The 18,697-nt window shown below is 41.4% G+C and overlaps 1 protein-coding gene across 3 annotated transcripts in view; it reads left to right on the top strand.

The window, feature by feature from the left end:
* Nucleotides 1-18,697, top strand: part of Znf521 (zinc finger protein 521) — a 286,676-nt gene that overhangs the window by 154,279 nt on the left and 113,700 nt on the right. For 2 of the 3 annotated variants that reach the window (XM_051163356.1, XM_051163354.1), the window contains one exon: nt 2,768-2,852. In XM_051163356.1, the coding sequence (XP_051019313.1) occupies nt 2,768-2,852 (85 nt within the window). The remainder of the gene's footprint in view (nt 1-2,767; nt 2,853-18,697) is intronic. The other variant, XM_051163355.1, reaches the window with a different exon arrangement.

Raw genomic sequence — 18,697 nt, 5'->3', positions numbered from 1 at the left:
CTACTCTCAGACGGAAAGGAGAGCTAATGTAACTGTCTGTTAGACAGGGGATTCACCCTGCTCTTTATAGCCAAGGCCCAGGCTTGGGACCAGTGCCTGAAAGCAGGGGAAAGGAGGATTGGGCTAGCATTTGTGTGAGTCAGCTCTCCAAGGTTCAAGCTCCCAGGTTAGCTCTCCCTATTTCAGAGGCTGTCGTAAGCAGGTATGCACTGCTCTCTCAGATAGTTTGATAAGAACATGTTGTAATGAGGAGTACTTTATGGGCCATTTAAATTTGCTGTTCTAAAAACTGGAAGGTGAAAATGAATTTTACACCACGGCTTTCATGGGAATGCTTTTAGCACACCGCCATTTGCATACCATGGCTTTGTTTTGAGGAAACCTGGGGAGAATGAGGAGGAGGAAGAGGCTGCAGTGTTTGAAAGTCAGGGTGCCTTGTTTTAAATCTCTGTGTGGCTGCAGATTTAGGCACAAATAGATAAGACCATGGCCATGTGGATATAAAAGAAGAGAAAACATTTTAGACGCAGTTTGTGAAGGTGGAGAGAATTAGCGGTGTGAATTATCAATGGTGACAAAAGCATTTTCTTTCGACGAGAGGAAACTTACAGGGTCTTTAAATGTGTCAGTTCATTTTGAAGATAGTCATAGGTGCCAGCATTTTATTACCTTGGCTTTTCAACTGATTTTATTCTTTATTAGTGGGTGAGGAGGAAAAAAATCCTGAGTACGTTCCAGCAACGTCCTCATCAGTCATCATTTTTGGAGACAGTTTTCGACATATTCTGTGTTTTACTGTGCTAACAAGAGAAAAGACTAGCCATTAAGTTTATGTTTCTTTGTTTTTCAGCAAGGTCACATATCAGGAATGATGTTTGAAGTATGCTAATAAACAATATATAATGTAGGTCATCAGGGAGTAAGAAATATTTTCTAACTAGTTCTAAAGGGAAATATAGTTACGAAAGGGATGGCTGTTATTTACGCAGCACGTGTTGCTCTATACGTCACCATCAAAGGGTCTTGTGAACAGCTCCATGCAGTAAATCTCCCTCCTTGATTGTCAGGGTGTTGGGAGCCCTGCTTAGATTTAGATTCGGCGCATTCAGTCCACTGTATCCTAACGTACAGTGCCTGCTGGATTATTTAGGTTGGAGATGTGCCTGAGTTTTCATGGCTTGCTAGGTATAATGTCCATTGTTGTAGAAGAAAATACCAGGAAAATTTGACATTTGTGACTTTTATCCTTTTTAATCTCAAGTGCAATTACAATTATTTTCATGCATTATTTTTATCTCCTAAATGACCCGAACTCTTCAAAATGCGTTATAATTTAGGACTCATTAATTTATGGTTCATATTTCATATTAATGCCATTAGTAAAACATAGTACATGACAGCAAGCAAAATGATAATCTTGAGGGAATTAGTACAACCAAAATATCATGTGTACAGTTTTACAGGTGCAATTTTCTCGTATTTGCGATCTTTCTTAGTTATTTATTGCATCGTGGTAGATTTCATTTTTCAAAGTGCTTTTTAATTGTAAGTAGTCTTTAATTGCAAAGGAACGTATATGATGGTGCATTCTGTTAAGCACAACTGATTCTTTAATTATTGAGTCCACCCCATATGCACTGAGACTCACACTGTCAGCCGTGGTCAGGATGCTCCATTCGAGATTTAAGAGACTTTATGTTTCTCCCCATTTCTGTGCCGCCGTGGTGGCATCAGGCCCATTTGAAGCTCAGCTTGTTCTTGCCCTAAATGCTCCACAGACCCCACTGTGCTGTGGTGTTTGTTCTGGTACAGTCTCCTGAGAAAGTACATATTTAAATGAGACGAGTTAGAACCTCGAAAGCATTGCCACTATTTCAGATCTTTGATATAAATACCTTTAAAAAGAATTAGTATTTTCTTATGTGCATGTATTTTGCCCGCCTGCATGTCCGTGCACCATGTTGGTGCCAGGTTCTGTGGAGGCGAGAAGGTGGCCAATCTCCTCGAGCTAGAGTTACAAACCCTTCCTGAGTATCCAGGTGGGTGATGGGAATGAATCTGGGTCCACTGAAAGAGCGGCAGGTGCTCTTAACTGCTGCGTGCTCTTAGCTCTAGTCCCATCGTGTAAAATGCTGTGAGCCTTAAATTATCAGGCATTTTTACCTCCACGTTTCTGGGAGCAAAATTACCATGATTTTAGTCAGAACTAAACTGTCTCTGATCCTCACACACGTTGGTTTTTGAAACTGAGCCATGTGTTATGGGTATTTTTAATATTAGGGTTTATTTTTGACCTTAAGAGCATTTATGTTATTTTATTATCATTATTTCATATCGTTGTGCCTTTGCTTCTTGTAAACGGAACAACTTGCAGTGTTGGCTGTCAACTCTCGACTTCTTGATAAGAAGCTCATGACAGCCGGGCGTGGTGGCAAACACCTTTAATCCCAGCACTCAGGAGGCAGAGGCAGAAGGATCTCTGTGAGTCCAAAGGCAGCCTGGTCTATAGAGCATCCAGGACAGTGAGGGGTACACAGAGAAACCCCATCTCAAAAAACGAAAACAAAACAAAACAAAAACCAAGCAAACAAAAAAACCCTCATGGCACTTTGTCCCAAACACCCACCAAATGTTAATTAGCCACATAGACAAACTCAGTCTGTTGGGACAAATGCTCAGTGGTCAGGGCTTTTGTCTCTGGTTGGTTTGGGTCAGGAGCATTTAGGTACATGTGTCTAAGTAACCCTGTTCATGTTTGTTTTCTCAGAAGAAGACTTACCAGTGCATCAAGTGTCAGATGGTTTTCTACAACGAGTGGGACATCCAGGTTCATGTGGCAAATCACATGATTGGTGAGTGAGACTCTGCCCCTTACTACTGCTCTGTTTTTCTTGTACGTGTCTACATCAGTGTCTATGTAATTAAACAGTGTTAAGGATGAATTAATTGTCCCGCCATCAATGGCTTGCCTAGGCGTGATTGATTTTTTTTTTTATTCCTCTTATTAGACCTGGTAAGGCATTTGCATGTTTTATTTTCTGCAAGGGCTAGTTTAGGCTTCTGCAGAGGATTATCTGTGTTCTGCCAGGCAAAGCACAGGTGATTAACAAATTAAACTTCTAATCATTTTTGCATTATTGAAAACTAACAGGAATGGTTAATGAACTGGATGTTAGCTTTCCATAGAGTTTTAGACAGGTTTTAATTTCAGAAGTTATTATGATAACGGCACTGCTGTGTGTTTCTTAAGCATCTTTGTATCAAAATCCAAAGTGGTGAGTTTTTGTGATGGGGAAACATAAATAATTTAAATTGCCATAAAATAGTTTTATAAGTATGGTTTCAACAGCCTAGAAATAATCATGATCATAAAGATCATGTAAAGAATTCAGTAACCATTTTTTATTCCCCACCAAATTCTCCATAGATCTTTATAAAATAGTTAGGGAAAAGATCTCTGAAGTTACTTCAGGCCAGTGATTTTAGGGTATTGCGCTTATTAGATAGGCTGGAACTAAAACGGCAGTTTTTTCACTTATTCATGTTGTCCCATTATCCATTGATTCCTCAGGGGTTACTGCCTGTTTTTTAATTTGATAAGCACTTAGTAATAACACTGAGAGTTTTATCAGCCAATTAAACTTTATCAAGCACATCTTTTGCTACTAGTAAAATGACAATTGCTGTAATTTTGTACTATTTTTGTTACTCATTTGTATTTTTATACCATGAGAGATTTTTTTTTTTTTTTTTTTTTCACTTACTTCATGGTGTTTTATAAACACACGGACAAGAACGATATAATGTTTTAAAATACAGTTGACCTTACATTCATCTAATAAGAAGCTTCGTAAGATAGAAAGGCAAGTTCCACATTTTAGACACAGAGTTGAGTTTGTTTCCGGGAGGGGGTGGGCAACTTGTAGACAGCAAGGAGCAGTGTTCTAAGAATGCGTATTTTAGCGGCACTCCAACTGTCACCCCTGTTCAGAAAAACTGAATTTAGCACAACGTGCAATGTTTTTTGTCTAAACTGAAGGAGGAATATTCAGGACGTTGGGAAGAAATTTGACTAATAGCTTTTCTGTAGCCTTAGCTTTTTTGTTTTTTTTGTTTTTTAAATTTTCCAATGATAAGACTTTTTGGATGATTGTTCCTGATTTTTAAAAAACCTAAGTGATTAACTGCAACATGGAACATACACATGATAGATGAAGTATTGGTCATTTTATGTCTTTGTTTTCCGTATCTACGTATGAAGATTATTAGTGATTTCTTATGCATTAAAATAGTATATTCCTCTTCATGTCAGAATGGCATCAGAAGGCCTTTTTAAGCCCTCAGAAGATAATCCTGCATGGACCCAGTGCAGAGAATGTTCCTTGAGAATTGGCTCCTGTTCAGAATCCTGAAAAAAAAAAAAGTCCATTTGAATATCCAAAACTGCTTTCTTTACATTGCTTTTAAGAGAAAAGGGTAGGGGGACAGTGAATGCTCCTTGCTGAGCGGCCCCTGCCCATATTCACCGGCTTCCGTTTCTTTAGTGTTGTTTGGTGGTAGCAGTCACAGATTCTACCTCATGTTTCAGGGTTTGATAGCCTTGACCTTCAAATTTTCTAGCTACAAAAAATGGAATGAGCCCCGCTCCTATCCAAACCCAGTCAGTGTCAAGTTAGTCTGAGATTTCTAATTTATCCACCATGCTGATGAGCGCTAAGGGTGTAGTCAGCCACAGTGCAGGGTCTGGACTAACCATCAAATGTGAAGGGATCTTTTGGGCTTTCCAGTTTCACTGTCATTTTGCCCGTGCCATCAACTTTCCCTGCCTCATTTTCCCCATTTTACTCTATTCCCCTCTCTTTTTATTTAGCTTACATTCCTGGCATTGTTAGTCCTTCTCCAAGTGTTTCCCCTCCCTGTAGTAGTGGATTCATGGGACACTCACCTCCCCTTGGGATCTAAGCGGTTAACAATTCACCTTCTATCAGAGATGCAAATCCCTTTCCTTTTCATGGAGGACCTGATTATTTAATATTCAGGCTACTTTTTTAATAATAAAATAAGCGATTCTCTTGCACTCGAGCCCTTTCATTTAATTGCTCTGTCTGTTGACCAGTCATCCAAGTTCTTAAACTCCATTCTCCTTCTTAATACCTAGAGAGGGAATGTGAAACAGGAGGGAGTTGCCGAGTCTAAGATGCCCCCTTTTAAAACCCCAGTGTGATACTTAGTCTTTCAGATGAGGCAGGCAGTATTATTTCCTTGGCTAAAATACCTCCATTGAGGATAGGTGTTTTTAGATTGTGTATCTGTGTGTATTTTTTACCTAATAAAAAAATAATCTGAATTAGACATTTAGGGGGAGAAGAAGGAATAGGAACTGTCTGAGAGCCTCTCACTCTGTTGAGAGGCTGGACAGTGGTTTTGTTTTTGTTTTTTTCCAGATTTTATTTTAGCTAGAGTAAGGGCCCTGTCACCTGATAGACGACAAGGTCTGCAAATGCCTCAAAGAGCCCTTTGCATTTTCCTGGGGAGCAATATGTCTTTTAAGCAACCACCACACCTCCTCTTTCTGGATATGCTGGCTTCATGTTACCGATGAGGGACATTTGATAAAGGGAATTCATTGATGTTTCCACCATGTACATAAGGGAGGTCGGTGTCCTTATGTGTTGTTTGCACGTGTATGTGCAGTAATTTACTTTATAAAATGTGCCTATAAAGGAAAAAAATAAAAACTTTCCTGTTTACCACATTTTAACACATATATGTATCTATGTATATATATATGTATATCTATATACATATGTATATAAATTATCAGACCATTAATTACCTCGGGTTTTTCTCTTTTGCACACGTGTACTCAAAGAATGAAGGAGAGGCTGGGAGGATGGAGAAAACTAGAAAATGTTTAACAACATTCCTATGAAAAGGTTAATGTCTGTGCAGATGAGAATTTTTTGTCTTCTTTTGTTCATTTTTTTGCCATACTTTGGAATTCTAAAGGAAGCCTTTGTGCATCCTGACTTTTAATGTATATCTACCCTTTTCTTTCTATCGAGCAATAAGGATTTATTGTTGTTTTCCTCTGTGAGATTTCTGGTTACTATTATTTGATACATATTAACAACAAAGAGATGGAACCAGGAAATCTAAATGTATTTAACCCAGTGAAGGGATTGCCTCATATAAAATTACGAGGCTCGGCCGCAGTAGTGTAAATTTGTAAGTGCTTGGAATAAAGGGCTGTTAGGCATGAGATGATATAAAGAGATGGCATTGCCAACACCAGTTTATGAGGAGTTTAATTTTTTCACTCTGATAATTCTTGACCAATAATTACCAGCCTCTAATTATCTATTTTAGTTAGAAAGAAATTCTGTTCACTATGGAGGTTGGCACTGCAGCTAGCACATAAGTCCCTGAAGAGATAATGTGTTCCAAACAGCCACAGACGACTGTCTCATGAAACACAGTGAGCAAATTGTGAGTGGCTGGTGGGAGGCAACCAGCAGTGTGCTCACCACGAAGGGCCAGTCAGCTTGACAAAGAAGTGACCGAAGGGGAGACGGGCCATTACCCTTGGAGTGGATCATTGCAGGCGTGTGAACTTTAGAGAGAGGTGGACAGGCCATTCTGTGGCCATGTCCCTTTCCAAGTTCGTGGCCAGACTATAGAGGGAATGGGTACAGATCATTTGCCTATGAATTACTTCAAAAAATCTACTTAGAAACACAAGTTTTTCTGTTTATTTTATCATCTTGTGTTTTTATATGATTGTGTTATAGTGATTGCATGTAAGGAATCAAAATGCCCATTCATGAAGAAAAAAAAAAAAAAAAAAAAGAGTGGAAAAATCCAGACATAATAGTGAGCTTATCCTTGAAGGTCAAGAGTGATGCTAGTATTTTAGGGAAGACAATATACTTAGCTCTTATAAAAAGCAAAAGTGGAATTTGCCATAATAAATAGTAGCTAGCCTGGAAAGAGCAATGCAAAGACCATGGCCATTTTTACCCTGGTCTCTCATACTCGATGTCATGTGGATAATTATTTTAAGACTGTGGAGAGACAACACTTGTACAGTGTATACAGCAATATATGCACCCATGTGGCATGGAGCATGTGCCATGTATCACAGATGTCAAGGCAAAAAAGATTGCATGACTCAATCAGTTTTGAAGAATCCAAAGGAAGTTTAGTATGTTCTTATAGCAGGCGGCATTCATATGCCTTGCAATGTGTCTGCAGCCCAAGGTGGCAGAGGGCATACTGACCCTCTTTACTTGATGGCCTGCTAGCTGACTAATCAATAGTATTTGGTGCAAGGCTCTGCACCATTTCTGAAACATTTCAAGTTGAGAGCTCTTGCTTTAGAGAGGACAAAATCTAATCCATTGAGGTCTAGGGTAGTTTTGGATTTTACTTGACTTTGAGGAAAACAACCAAATATTTTGATCTCTGCATAAAAACTCAAAGAGCTACCTATGCTTTACTTTAAATTCTATGCTTTCATTGGCAACTGTAAAGCTAGAGAATAAAAATGAATTTGTCATTATGTCTAGAGGTATGAGTGTACGTGAGATGCGTGAGTGTGCATGAGAGAGATCAGTCATACCATGTTGAGCAAGATGAAATCACGGAGCTTCCTTAGAGCCATGACTTACCTTCACTCTAAGTGAGGCTATTGAATTTTTAGAAAAAAATCTTCATTTGATTACCTAAAAAAAATCAGGGAATTAGGAAATCAGCATTTGATGTTGCATGTGAGGAAATACTAGCTTATTTCATCAAGGGCTGGATTAAAAAAGATGAAATCTGGGCAGTTTAATGGTAAGAGAAAGCTACTCTCGTGTGGGCAATGCTGGCTTATTTGAAAAGCCCATAAAGGATTTCTGCATGGGCCACACAAAAGGGGTACTTTCTCTTTAATAGCCATCTGTACAGGAGAGATGAGAAGTGGGCCAGGTCATCTCTCCTCAGCTGTCATGATATTAACGTAGGTAATGGAGCAAGCTCAGCGTTCTGCTGGGTGTTGTTTTTCATAGATGTTCATCGATTTACACAGATAATTCTATTTATTTCTTAGAGTTGGTCCAAGTGAGCCAGGCAGAATAACAAACACCAAAAGCATTTCAGATGACTTTATCTTTGTCTGTAACGTTAACTTTTGTCTAAAAAAAAAATGGTGTCACACCTACTGTGCAGATGGCCGCGTGATCTGTAAGCCAGCCAAAACATTTAAACAAATGTGTGATCTGGGGATAGATTAAATAAAGGATAAAGTGGAGTGTGGGCCACAAATTCTAATAATCAGATAATTTTAAGTTGTGTGCAGTGTTGAGCCATGACCACAGTGATAGCTGGGAGAGCTTGCCAATGACAGCAAGGTGCCGTATAGATCTCAGGATGGAGGCTGCGGCCTGCTCGGCCCCAGTTTGCGAACCACACATTTGCTGTACAGCTGGCAGCTCTGTATGGGGACATCAGATAAAACTTATGTAAAATGAAGTGTTATTGCTTAGTTTGAAATTGTTCAGAGAGGGAATTTGCACACAGTAACTGAAAACAGAATTCACGATACCAATGAAGCAGACTGTAAATATGAAGAGCCTTTAATTATCTGCGCAATTTAACAAAAACTCAAGATGTATTCAGAAAGGACATCCACTACCATAAATACAATATAGCTACACTGTTTGCCGAGACCAAAGAGGGCTGTGGGAACTTTCCAAGCCTTGCCTACCGTCAGCCTCACTAAAAGCGAGGACAGTTGAAAAGAAAAGTACCTTTTGGATTAAGGCGGGTTCTTCAAGAGTTCACCTGAGTTGTTTGCAGTCTCATTTTCAAGAGCTTCACTGTGACAAACTATATGTACGGCTCCTGCTTGGTGTTTAGTTATTTAAAAAAAAAACAAATTATGATGTTTATGCTTCTGTGTCTTAGCAGCTGTGCCATACAAGAGTAAAAGGTATTAGAAGTTTAAGTAGTTTCTGACTTATCTGCCTCAAAGAAAGCCTCCTAGACATTCCTAATGTTAATTTCCACAAGAGAGAGGGTTTGCCTGAGCCCGTAGACAGACTCACAGTTCCACTTCCTGTACCTTTGCCCTTTACAGGGCTACCCAGCGTCCAGCTCTGGGCAGGAGGGCTGCCAAGCTGCTTTCTGCTGAAGTCTGGGCAGTGCCGCACTGGATACACCCCTTGCCTTCTGTAGCCTATGCCACATGAAGTTCGCAGAACATTCCTAAAGGGAGGGCATTGGGGAACTCACTGATCATAAATAAAAAGGGGTCCTTCCACACAGTTGGGTGGACGCACACCCACACAATTGAGCCCCACACACAGGCATGCTCATAGGCATGTCACGCATACGGATCCTGGCCTAGTTCCATGGGATCTGATCGCACCCAGCCAAAGAATCGGTCTCTGATCACCCATTTCTCTGGGCTATTTCTTAGTTCCGGGGCGGTTAGCTGCAGTAAACAAAGGAGCCGAGAGCCAACATGGAGAGTGGGTGGCGAACTTGAGCTGCTCATCTCGTTGCATTTGGAGAGCTGACGGGGTTTCGTAGGTCACCTTTAGAATTATGCCTATGACAGCAGTAGCTACCTGCCAAGATTGCAAGGTATCTCACAGCTCTCAGGATGGCGCCTGTGGCCCGGTAGGCCTCAGTTGGAGGGGTACACATTTGCTGTACAGCTGGCTGCACCGTATGGGGCGGCCGTGTGGGCTGTTAGGGAGCTGGAAAGGAGACAAGCATGAAATTTCTTCTAACCCCAACTCTGTTTTTCTGTACTGTTGGCTGCTTCTCAGATCCTTGACAAAAAAACCAATCAGGCACCCTTTAATCCGCCTGTGATTACCACTGGTATAAAAAGAGAAGCATAATGAGGAAAAATGCCTCGTTTTGTTGCCTTCAAAAGCCAACAAATTGGAGTTAACTTGACAGGAAGTGGCTTAATAATTAGATTATTTATTTATTCCTGACACATATCCCCCTGTTACTAGTCTCAGGAGACCCTGTAGATGCTACGATTTTCAAGCTGCCATTACTTCGCTGTCTTCTGCGAACAAAGAAGCTACTGTCTATCAGTCAATTAAATGCACTCTTTAAGCAGAGGCTGCGAAGTCCTCAATGGAGAGAGCCCAGGGACACTGTGGCTGATGGTTCCTTTCTCTGTACTGTACATCACTCTCTCAACTAAGGTCCCCACAGAGATGGAACAAAGTCATGCATTAAAATATCACTTGTTGATTTGTTTGCTAATGAAGAGCCATTGGACTGTTTGTGTATTTCTGTGGCAAAATTGTTGATAAAAAGGCCTACTTGCCAGCCTATCTCAGATCAGCTGCCCTGAGTGCTTGTTTAAGAGTTATTAAAATTAAAGTCAACAAACAGCAGAATTGGGGGGGGGCAGGGGAGAATCTCTGTGATAACAAGTTCCCTCACTATTTCCATCAAATTCAGCCCACAAAGGCAGGAAGCACAGGCAAACAGTGTCACGGCAGCGGCTCTGCCGTAGCACCAACACTTTGTGTTCTCTTATAGGCAGCAAACTCTTCTCGGTGTTAAAGAGCTCTCTACCTTGTAAGAATCAGAGGCTAGACTCTCTTCGTGGGGACACTCTCTTAGGCCCGTTCTTATTCCCTGCTTATGGAAAGACATTTCTCTAGCTGTTTCTCCAACTTGACTATTCCTAGAAATGTTAGCAGGGAGATAATAAAGGTCACCAAGGTCAGGCAGAAGCAGGACCTCGTGGCCTGGGCAGAACCCGTGTCTTTGTGCCTCTGTCTATTCTTTGTCTTGTTTTTCTCCTTTCTCTTTCTTCTGTGTAATTTTATTTACATATCAGTGATGCTCACATTTCCTCCAGTCTGAGTCCCAGTGCCTTTTCACATCCCTTACTTATTCCTGTCCCGAGTTCACCATGAGTGGGGCCCATCTTGGGTGCTCTTCTCTGAGTTCCCATGAAAGGCTTTGGTGGTTGGAGTGCTCCTTTGAGCTGCACCTGGAAGACTGAAGACCTATCTGGGCTGGAAGACTTAAATAGTATTATGGCAGCCTTCTAACGAAATGTTTAGCCATGGCTCTTCTATTGAAAGAGATATGTACATTTGGAATTTAACCCTGGGGCTTCTAGATTTTGGAAAGTGTCGCCCTCTGTTGTGCCAGACTTTGTGAAGAGCATTCAAGGCCTTAACTATAGTTTTCACAACCATCTGACAACAGACTGTAAAGCATTAATTTAGGTGTCATCAGATGGCTGTATCTCCTCTTTCTACCCTGTTATTCCAACTCATTTGTTAGAAAAAGCTTAGGTACTCAGAGATGTTCTTTAATAGAAAATGAATTTGAAGCCCTTTCATTAATTGGTGATTAATATGTTTCAGGATTAGTTTAAGCAGGGTTCTACCTCCTGCCCAGTCAAGTATGTTCTGGTTAATATCCAATTATCTGCACCTTCGTCGTTATTATGTCTTAATATTTCGGATTTGATACCAGAAACTTGAGAGTCATGCTAATGAGGAGCATAGAGCAAGAATTAACCAATGACATACTCAATGATCCTTGGTGACGAGAGGAGCGCCTTCCTTCCTTCCCGCTTAACACATTGCTTCAGCATCCTGCGAGCCCTGCCCGAGAAGGCAGACTTCCAGCTACGGCAGGCGAGAATTAGAAAATCAATCATCCTCCCTTTTAAACAATGTGAGCTTGAATTTGCTGTGTGACTGTTCACCTCAAACCATTCTTTCACTTCATTTCACAGAGGAGGAAGTAGGACTCAGTGAAGCTGTGTGTGTTTCCTTCTCCTCTCCCTTTAACCAAGCTGCAAGTTGGTCTGCCTCCAATGGATGTTTAATTCAGCCTAATTGGCTACCCCTGTAATATTTCATTACGGAAACACGTTTCCCCTGCTATTCTTTTATTCTCTTTCTCCAAGACGCAGCTCTATACTGGCCACACCTCCGGTGTTGTTTTTGTTTGTTTGTTTGTTTGTTTGTTGTTTTGCTTTTTTTCCCCAGGTCCATTCACTTTTGAGTGGTCTGACTCAGTCCCAGAAGCAGTGGCTGCTGGGGTAGCCTGTGCCCTGCGCTGCCTTGTGGCTCCACTGGCGTTCTGTGAGCCCTTCGCATGCTGGATGGTAATGAAGCCACATCAGAAAATTGCGGTGAAGGGTGATTGTCACACAGGGACACCTGTGGGTCCATTTGCACCAGATTATTTTTTTTAATGTCATTGTTCCCTCCCATCTTCTTGAGCCCCTTGCTGCACAACTTGCTGCTGGCCACCATTGCACCTTGGGGGGGGGGGCGGCTCTTGGAGGACAAGGCAAACACCGTTTTCCTTCTTTGAGGAGCATGCCAATCACCACTCAGTTCCAGACCCGGATAGTCCGGGGTGGCTCTGTGGGTCCTTATGTCTCACAGTTGACTTTCTTGAGTTCACTTACAGCATGCAGGGATCTGGTGGCACTCAGAGAAAGGATAAGCAGGCTACCAGGATGAGACCTGGATAGGCTGTGACCATATAGTGGGGGAGGAGGTCCTCGCCTGTCATTCATAGACCTAGGGGAGGGGAATAGGGTGAAAGAGGGAGGGAGGGAGGAATGAGAGGCTACAAGGGAGGGGATAACAATTGAGATGGAATCTGAATAAATTAATTTAATAAGAAAAGAATGAGGTGGTGAGGAGGATGAGGGCATACATTCCTTTTTCCACATTGCATGCAGATGCCATTAATCTATCCTAAACGGATGGCAGTGACCATCCTGATGTGTCCCTCCCCCCAAAAAAAGCTTTAATAATCTACAGAAGGCATCTAGATGGCATAACTGGTCCAAGTCCAGCATTTTATGATCAGTATTTTTACATTGTTCCTTTCAGGAAAGTGACCAGCACCCTGGCCTCTGGCTGCACATGCAACTGCCTGAGCTTCTTGGTCTCTGTTCTGTGTCGTCTTTCTCCTGTCTTTCTTTTGTGTTACTTTCTTTCCGTGTCAGTATTGCTCAGTGCTTTCTCTCGACAAGACTTCAGGGCCTTCGCCTGTTCCTCATGCATTCCTGCCCCGGGTGTGCTGTGCACACCACCCATATCTGACTCACTTCTGTTCTGGAGTACTTACTGTAGATAGTTTTCCCTTATTTTCTGGCCCCACCTGTGTGCTCTACAAACTAGATCTTACATGCTCACTGAAGAGCACGGTGAAGGTTCTAGCCTCTGGACAGTTGTGTAGGAAGCTTTGGTGGCTGTTAATGTCTTTGGTGTCATAAACGTGGTATCTGTGACCAGGTTTCGCCCAACTCTTAGTGTAGTTGTTTTGTTTTTCTTCCTCCGAGGCTGTGCAGCATTGAAGTTAAAATCCGGACTGAGAACTGACACACCTTCAATTGAACCAGCACGTCTTTTAACTGCCTGGCCATGACGCCAGTCTCACGCTCTCCGACCATACACACTTCCGATTGTGGGCCAAAGAGCATTGATTTTTAGCTGTCATTTCTAGGCACATACTGTAGGATTGAAATGTAAACCTTAATCCACTCAGTAATGCAATTAATTTTTAATGTGCAGTAATACTAATTGAAATGGCTTGAATTTAGTAAGTCACCACAAGACATTTGCAAAAGCAAGTGTCTCCACTGAGGACTAGAAGAACAGGTCACTCTCCTCGTCACAGCGTTTCCTCAGTGGAGGCTCACACTGCAGGTCACCGGTACAGGGGGATTCGTCTGTAAATTACACTGTAGTATATATTTCTAAGATGAGAGCTATCTTTTTTTGGGGGGGGAGAAAAATCCTACTTTCTTGCCACTGTCAAAGAGTAAATGTTAACTTTTCAAGGTATAATTTTAGCTAAAAATATTTTAACAGGTTTGCGAAAAAATAATCCTAATGTGCTGAGAAAGTCTTTGACAATAGCTGTAAAAGAAGTCACCCTCCAACAATGTCACAGTCAACACTGAGATATATAGACATTGTGTCTGGTTAATTTCATTGTGTGATGTATTTTGTATTTGTGAGATCATTATAATTAAATGTTTTAGTTAAAAATGACACAGTCAAACCAACATTCTAGATGGGCAATCTCATTATATGACTTGCATTTGGGGTATTAAGTCCAGATCTGATGGACCTGATAATCTGTTGTTTTGGGTTTTTTATTTTATTTTTTATTTTATTTGTGTGTGTGTGTGTGTTTATATTTTGCTGAATTAAAGCTATATTCCACTTTCTTATATTTCAAAGCTTTAACCCTGACATATTATTTCTAAAAGGCCCGTTAAACACCTTGTGAGGGGTTTTTCCCCAGACACAATACAACACAATTTTCACAGTAAAACCAAATAGGTTTTCAGTCATTTCTACACTAAGAAATGTTCTCTAAGTACATTTATCTGCCAGTAAATGAGGACTTTTTAAAATGTGCCAGTTCTCCTGATAAACGGGCTTACTGAGTGTTCCGAACGAGAAACAGCATTATTAAGTTGGGAGGGCGTGGCTCTGTATATCATGCTTTGCAGCTCTCACATTATAGTATTTAATAAGCCGATAGCGCTGTTAAATATTTAGTGCAGGTTCTCTCATAACCCTAGCATCTATTCAAATGGGATTTTAAGACATCTTTGCAGCACAGAAGTAAAAAGGATACTTAAGAACTGGAAGCAGTTGTAGCGTGGCGTATTTTCTAAATGAAGTGTAGGCTCTCATGGTACCAGCGAGTCCAACAGATCTGCACCCACAAAACCTGATCCATTCACAGGCCTCCGGTTAAGAGTTGAAACTAACTTTTGGTTTTGTCATGGTTAAATCTCAAGTGCTGTGGAGATCAACAAAGAGTAAAAACGTGGCACTGTGGCATCATGAAAAGACAGCTTACTTGTGACTATTTTAAGCCTTGCAAGCACCAGCTGAGCCTTACAGTGAATACCTCCTCTTTTTTCACTTAATAAGGGGAACAAAAGCAGGAAAAGTAAGAGAAAATCAATTAGTAATCTATTCAGTCTGGATCAGCCAATCACACTGTTGAGAGGCTCCTCAGCCCTGCTACTGTCTGTTTGGGGTGTGCTATGGCAAATACTGATATTTGAGTTATTGTTGTAAACAAATTCAGCGTGCTTTAGATCATCTTCAGGTAGTGTTTGATACTTATTATCCAAATAATAATTACTCTTTTAATCTGGAATGCACATTAGTCTGTAAGAGCCTTCTGTGAACATTCCATCATCAGTGTTATGCTGAGGCCATTGCCAGCCTGGTAGTGAGTTTACGACTCGTGTAGTCCCCTTCAGCTCCATCATATTGTCAGCTTTGAGGGTGTGAAGATGAAGGCTGGAGTTGGCGCCACTTTATAAGTAGTGTGGATGGCGTCCTTTCTTCTCAGATCCTATTTGTCCAACTCTTAATTTCTCCCCTGTTTTATAGGTAGTCAGTGGCCACAGAATTCATTCAGACTGCATAGACACACACACACACACACACACACACACACACACACACACACACACACACATGCACACATCTGTAACACTGTGGCCTGTTCTCAGTAGGCAGAAACATGCGGATCCTGGAGGGCAATACATGTTTTGCAATTATCTGTACCACACGGATGCTCAAATGAAGAGTTTCATGAGAAACAATGGATAAAGGAGATGGTTTCATGTATACACAGAGCAGAAGGGAAAGATTGCAAGATGGGCTTCAAATATAGGTGTGTTTAATATGCAACGCTTGACATATGTTGACCTCAGGTTACAAGAGTAGAAAATCCCATTTTCCAGCTTGTTTCAAATGTAGTAAAAATGCTGCTTCAGTTGCTTTATGCTACTCACATTGGGAAAGGTGCTTATACTGTGATAATTATCATCAAGGAATATTAATGTGTTCAGCATTTGTAACCCAAAAACTCATTATAGCTTAAGCTGTGCATCATCTGTGAAGAGAGAACTTTGCCAGAATCCACTCATCACAGGGGTTGCCTCCTGCTTGCTGCGGAGTGGCCAGAGTACTGCAAGAGGTCACTCGGGCTATTTTTGAAAGCTGAAGTTTTGCAGATTTTGAATCGCTACCTTCTGTCTAAAGAGCTCATTGTTGTTTTTTTTTTTTTGTTTTTTTTTTTTTTTTTTGCTTCCGATTGGCCTTCTCCTTAATGAATGCATAGAAAAGTGCGAGAAATAGGAAGGCTCAATCAATGAGAGGTTGCTGTGCCTCATGATGTCAAATGTAAGAGGCCTGGCGTGTGTGTTGCAAGCCAAGATAATTGAAGTGCTTGTGTCCCCTCCTCTGTCACTGAGTGAGCAACGCATTTGGGTTGATTCCCTTAGTGCAGGTACCCTTGGGTTTCAGATAGAAATGCCCCACTGGGGCTTTCCTTCATAGCCCTCAGGCTGCAAAGTGTGTAAATAAGACTGCAGGGTCAGCCTTCCTCTTTGAGTACAGTGTCCTTAATTAGACTGTGACAGTCTTCCATATGAGCCTGAATTGTCCCCTGGATGGCTTCTTACACATTGAAAACATCTCCGTAATTCATAGATAGATGTTTTCACATGCTTGCTTAAAATCACGTGGAAGAGACACAGATTTCATAGGAAACAGAATCTCTGAGCATCCCCAGCATCCTGGCACCAAATCTGATTAAAACACTGCTGGTAGTGGGTGGCTAGTTTTCTCAGACCCCCACACTCACCTGCGTTGGACAGCCGGCTACAAGGGACTTTTGCCTGTGATTCTTTGACGTGATTAAATCCCATTATTTTCCCCTTTCTGATCCATTCCTTGTCATTCCCCACAAGTCACATTGTTCCACGCTCCGTGTTATGGTTTGTACAGGCCAGGCAGAGAGCAGAAGGGCTCAGCTCTATCAGGCTGCCTGACTTTGTGCGACCGCTGTGTTTCAGAGGTCAAATTGTGAGCCTGGCTTTGCTCCTGGGAGGACTAGAAAAATATGTTTCATAACTTCCCATAGACTGAAGTGAAAGGGAAGAAAGGAAACCGTGAAGCCCATAGGCTGCGTTTAGATGAGCTGTTAGGTGGAAATTCATCAAGCAGTAGAGCTGACTGGTTTTCCAGAGGCTCCTTCACCGTGAGGGGTCACTGCCTTGGGTCCAGAAAGAGTCCTTGCTGAGGGCTTTGGGGGCTAGGGTAATCATTCAAATAGCCCAGCAGGCACAAACACACAAGTTGATAATCACCAGGCAAGTTGCTGAAATGGAGGCTTACTTACCTGTTACAATCACTTCTGTGAAGGAATGCTGACAGAGAGAGAGAAAGAGAGGACCAGGAATTCAGTATATCCAGAGGCCGCAGGCTGGCGCCTGTGAAAGCAATTTGTTTCAGTGTTGTTGTTGTTGTTGTTGTTGTTGTAGTTGTTTGGTTTTGAAGGCAATGAAAACTTTATTTTATTCTGCGGAGCACTAATGCCACGTAATGGATGGATGTCTTGGACCAAAAACGGGCTCTCGGTAGTTGGGGGCTGGAGCACCGACAGTGCACTGCAGAGATGCATTGGTGCCACGTCTTCTGTGAGGATGGAAACCTAATAATCTTTATGAATTTTGAGTAACTCATAACTCCACTTCCTCACCCAAAGATATATTATGAAAAGATTGCTTCTAAATCCTTCAGACATCCTCTGCACTTATGATACATGCCACCCTCTTTACCTTGAGGCGTTAGAAGCGGATGTGGCTTCATCTCCTCATAAGAGATAAAAATGTATACTTTGGAAGGAGCAAATTGCATTTTCCTGTTTAACTTCACTATTTGCACATTGTGTGGGGGATCCAAACGTGAAGAATTGCTTTTGACATTATTCCTCTGCCTCTGACGTCCCAGGCTGTGATATTACTATGCTGAAATGCCCTGTCATGGCAGAAACGTGAAGCTGAAAACCTGGGAGGACTGTCACACTGCACCCTGGGTCCAGATTGTTTGCCAGCACTCTTGCTTCTTTAATCATCCAAATGGCTTCTTTGTCTTAGTGATGAATTAGCGATTGAATAACATGAATCTCCAAAGAAAGTAAAACCAAGTGCAGGTTTGTTTGGGGGCAAAAGAGAAAACAGTGATTTTTTTTTTAACTCTCTCTAAAAGTCTGTTTCACACTCTCTTTAACTTGAACCAAAATAAAAAAAAAAAAAATTAACACATCATCATGCACTCTAGGCATAGTGGTGTAATCCCTAATTCAAATTTTCTTCCTTTTCTTTTCTTTTATTTAAAAAGAAATTCTTGCAGCTTTCTTTATGTGTTGGCATGTATGTATTGGGGTGTGTGTGTGTGTGTGTGTGTGTGTGTGTGTGTGTGTGTGTGTGTGTGTGCAGTAGCATCCTTTCCCACCACAGCCCCATGTCTGGATCACTCCCTGTCTTGTGTTTCACATGCTTTCAACAGCCCAGAGAGCTGAGGCTGACATGAAATGAAAACCATGGAGCTTATACTGCAGTCTGATGTTTGAAAGAGAGATATTGGAAAAGGATGGTTTTGGCTTGGCTCCCTTTTTAGATGTAATTGCTGCTTCATTAGGACTTGGAAGAGTTTCCTGTGGTTAAATTTAATCAAATGGCTCAGAATAACAAACTTGTACACTCAAAATTCCAGGACAGTTCTGTATATGAAATGATCTTATATACAGATTTCATATATTCTTAAAATATGTGCATGTATGCATACGCACATTCCACACATCTCCACCACCA

Source organism: Acomys russatus, chromosome 20, assembly GCF_903995435.1.
Source record: "Acomys russatus chromosome 20, mAcoRus1.1, whole genome shotgun sequence".
Classification (NCBI taxonomy): Eukaryota; Metazoa; Chordata; class Mammalia; order Rodentia; family Muridae; genus Acomys; species Acomys russatus.
Note: the sequence above shows the minus strand (reverse complement) of the source record. Positions and strands in the feature narration are given on the sequence as shown.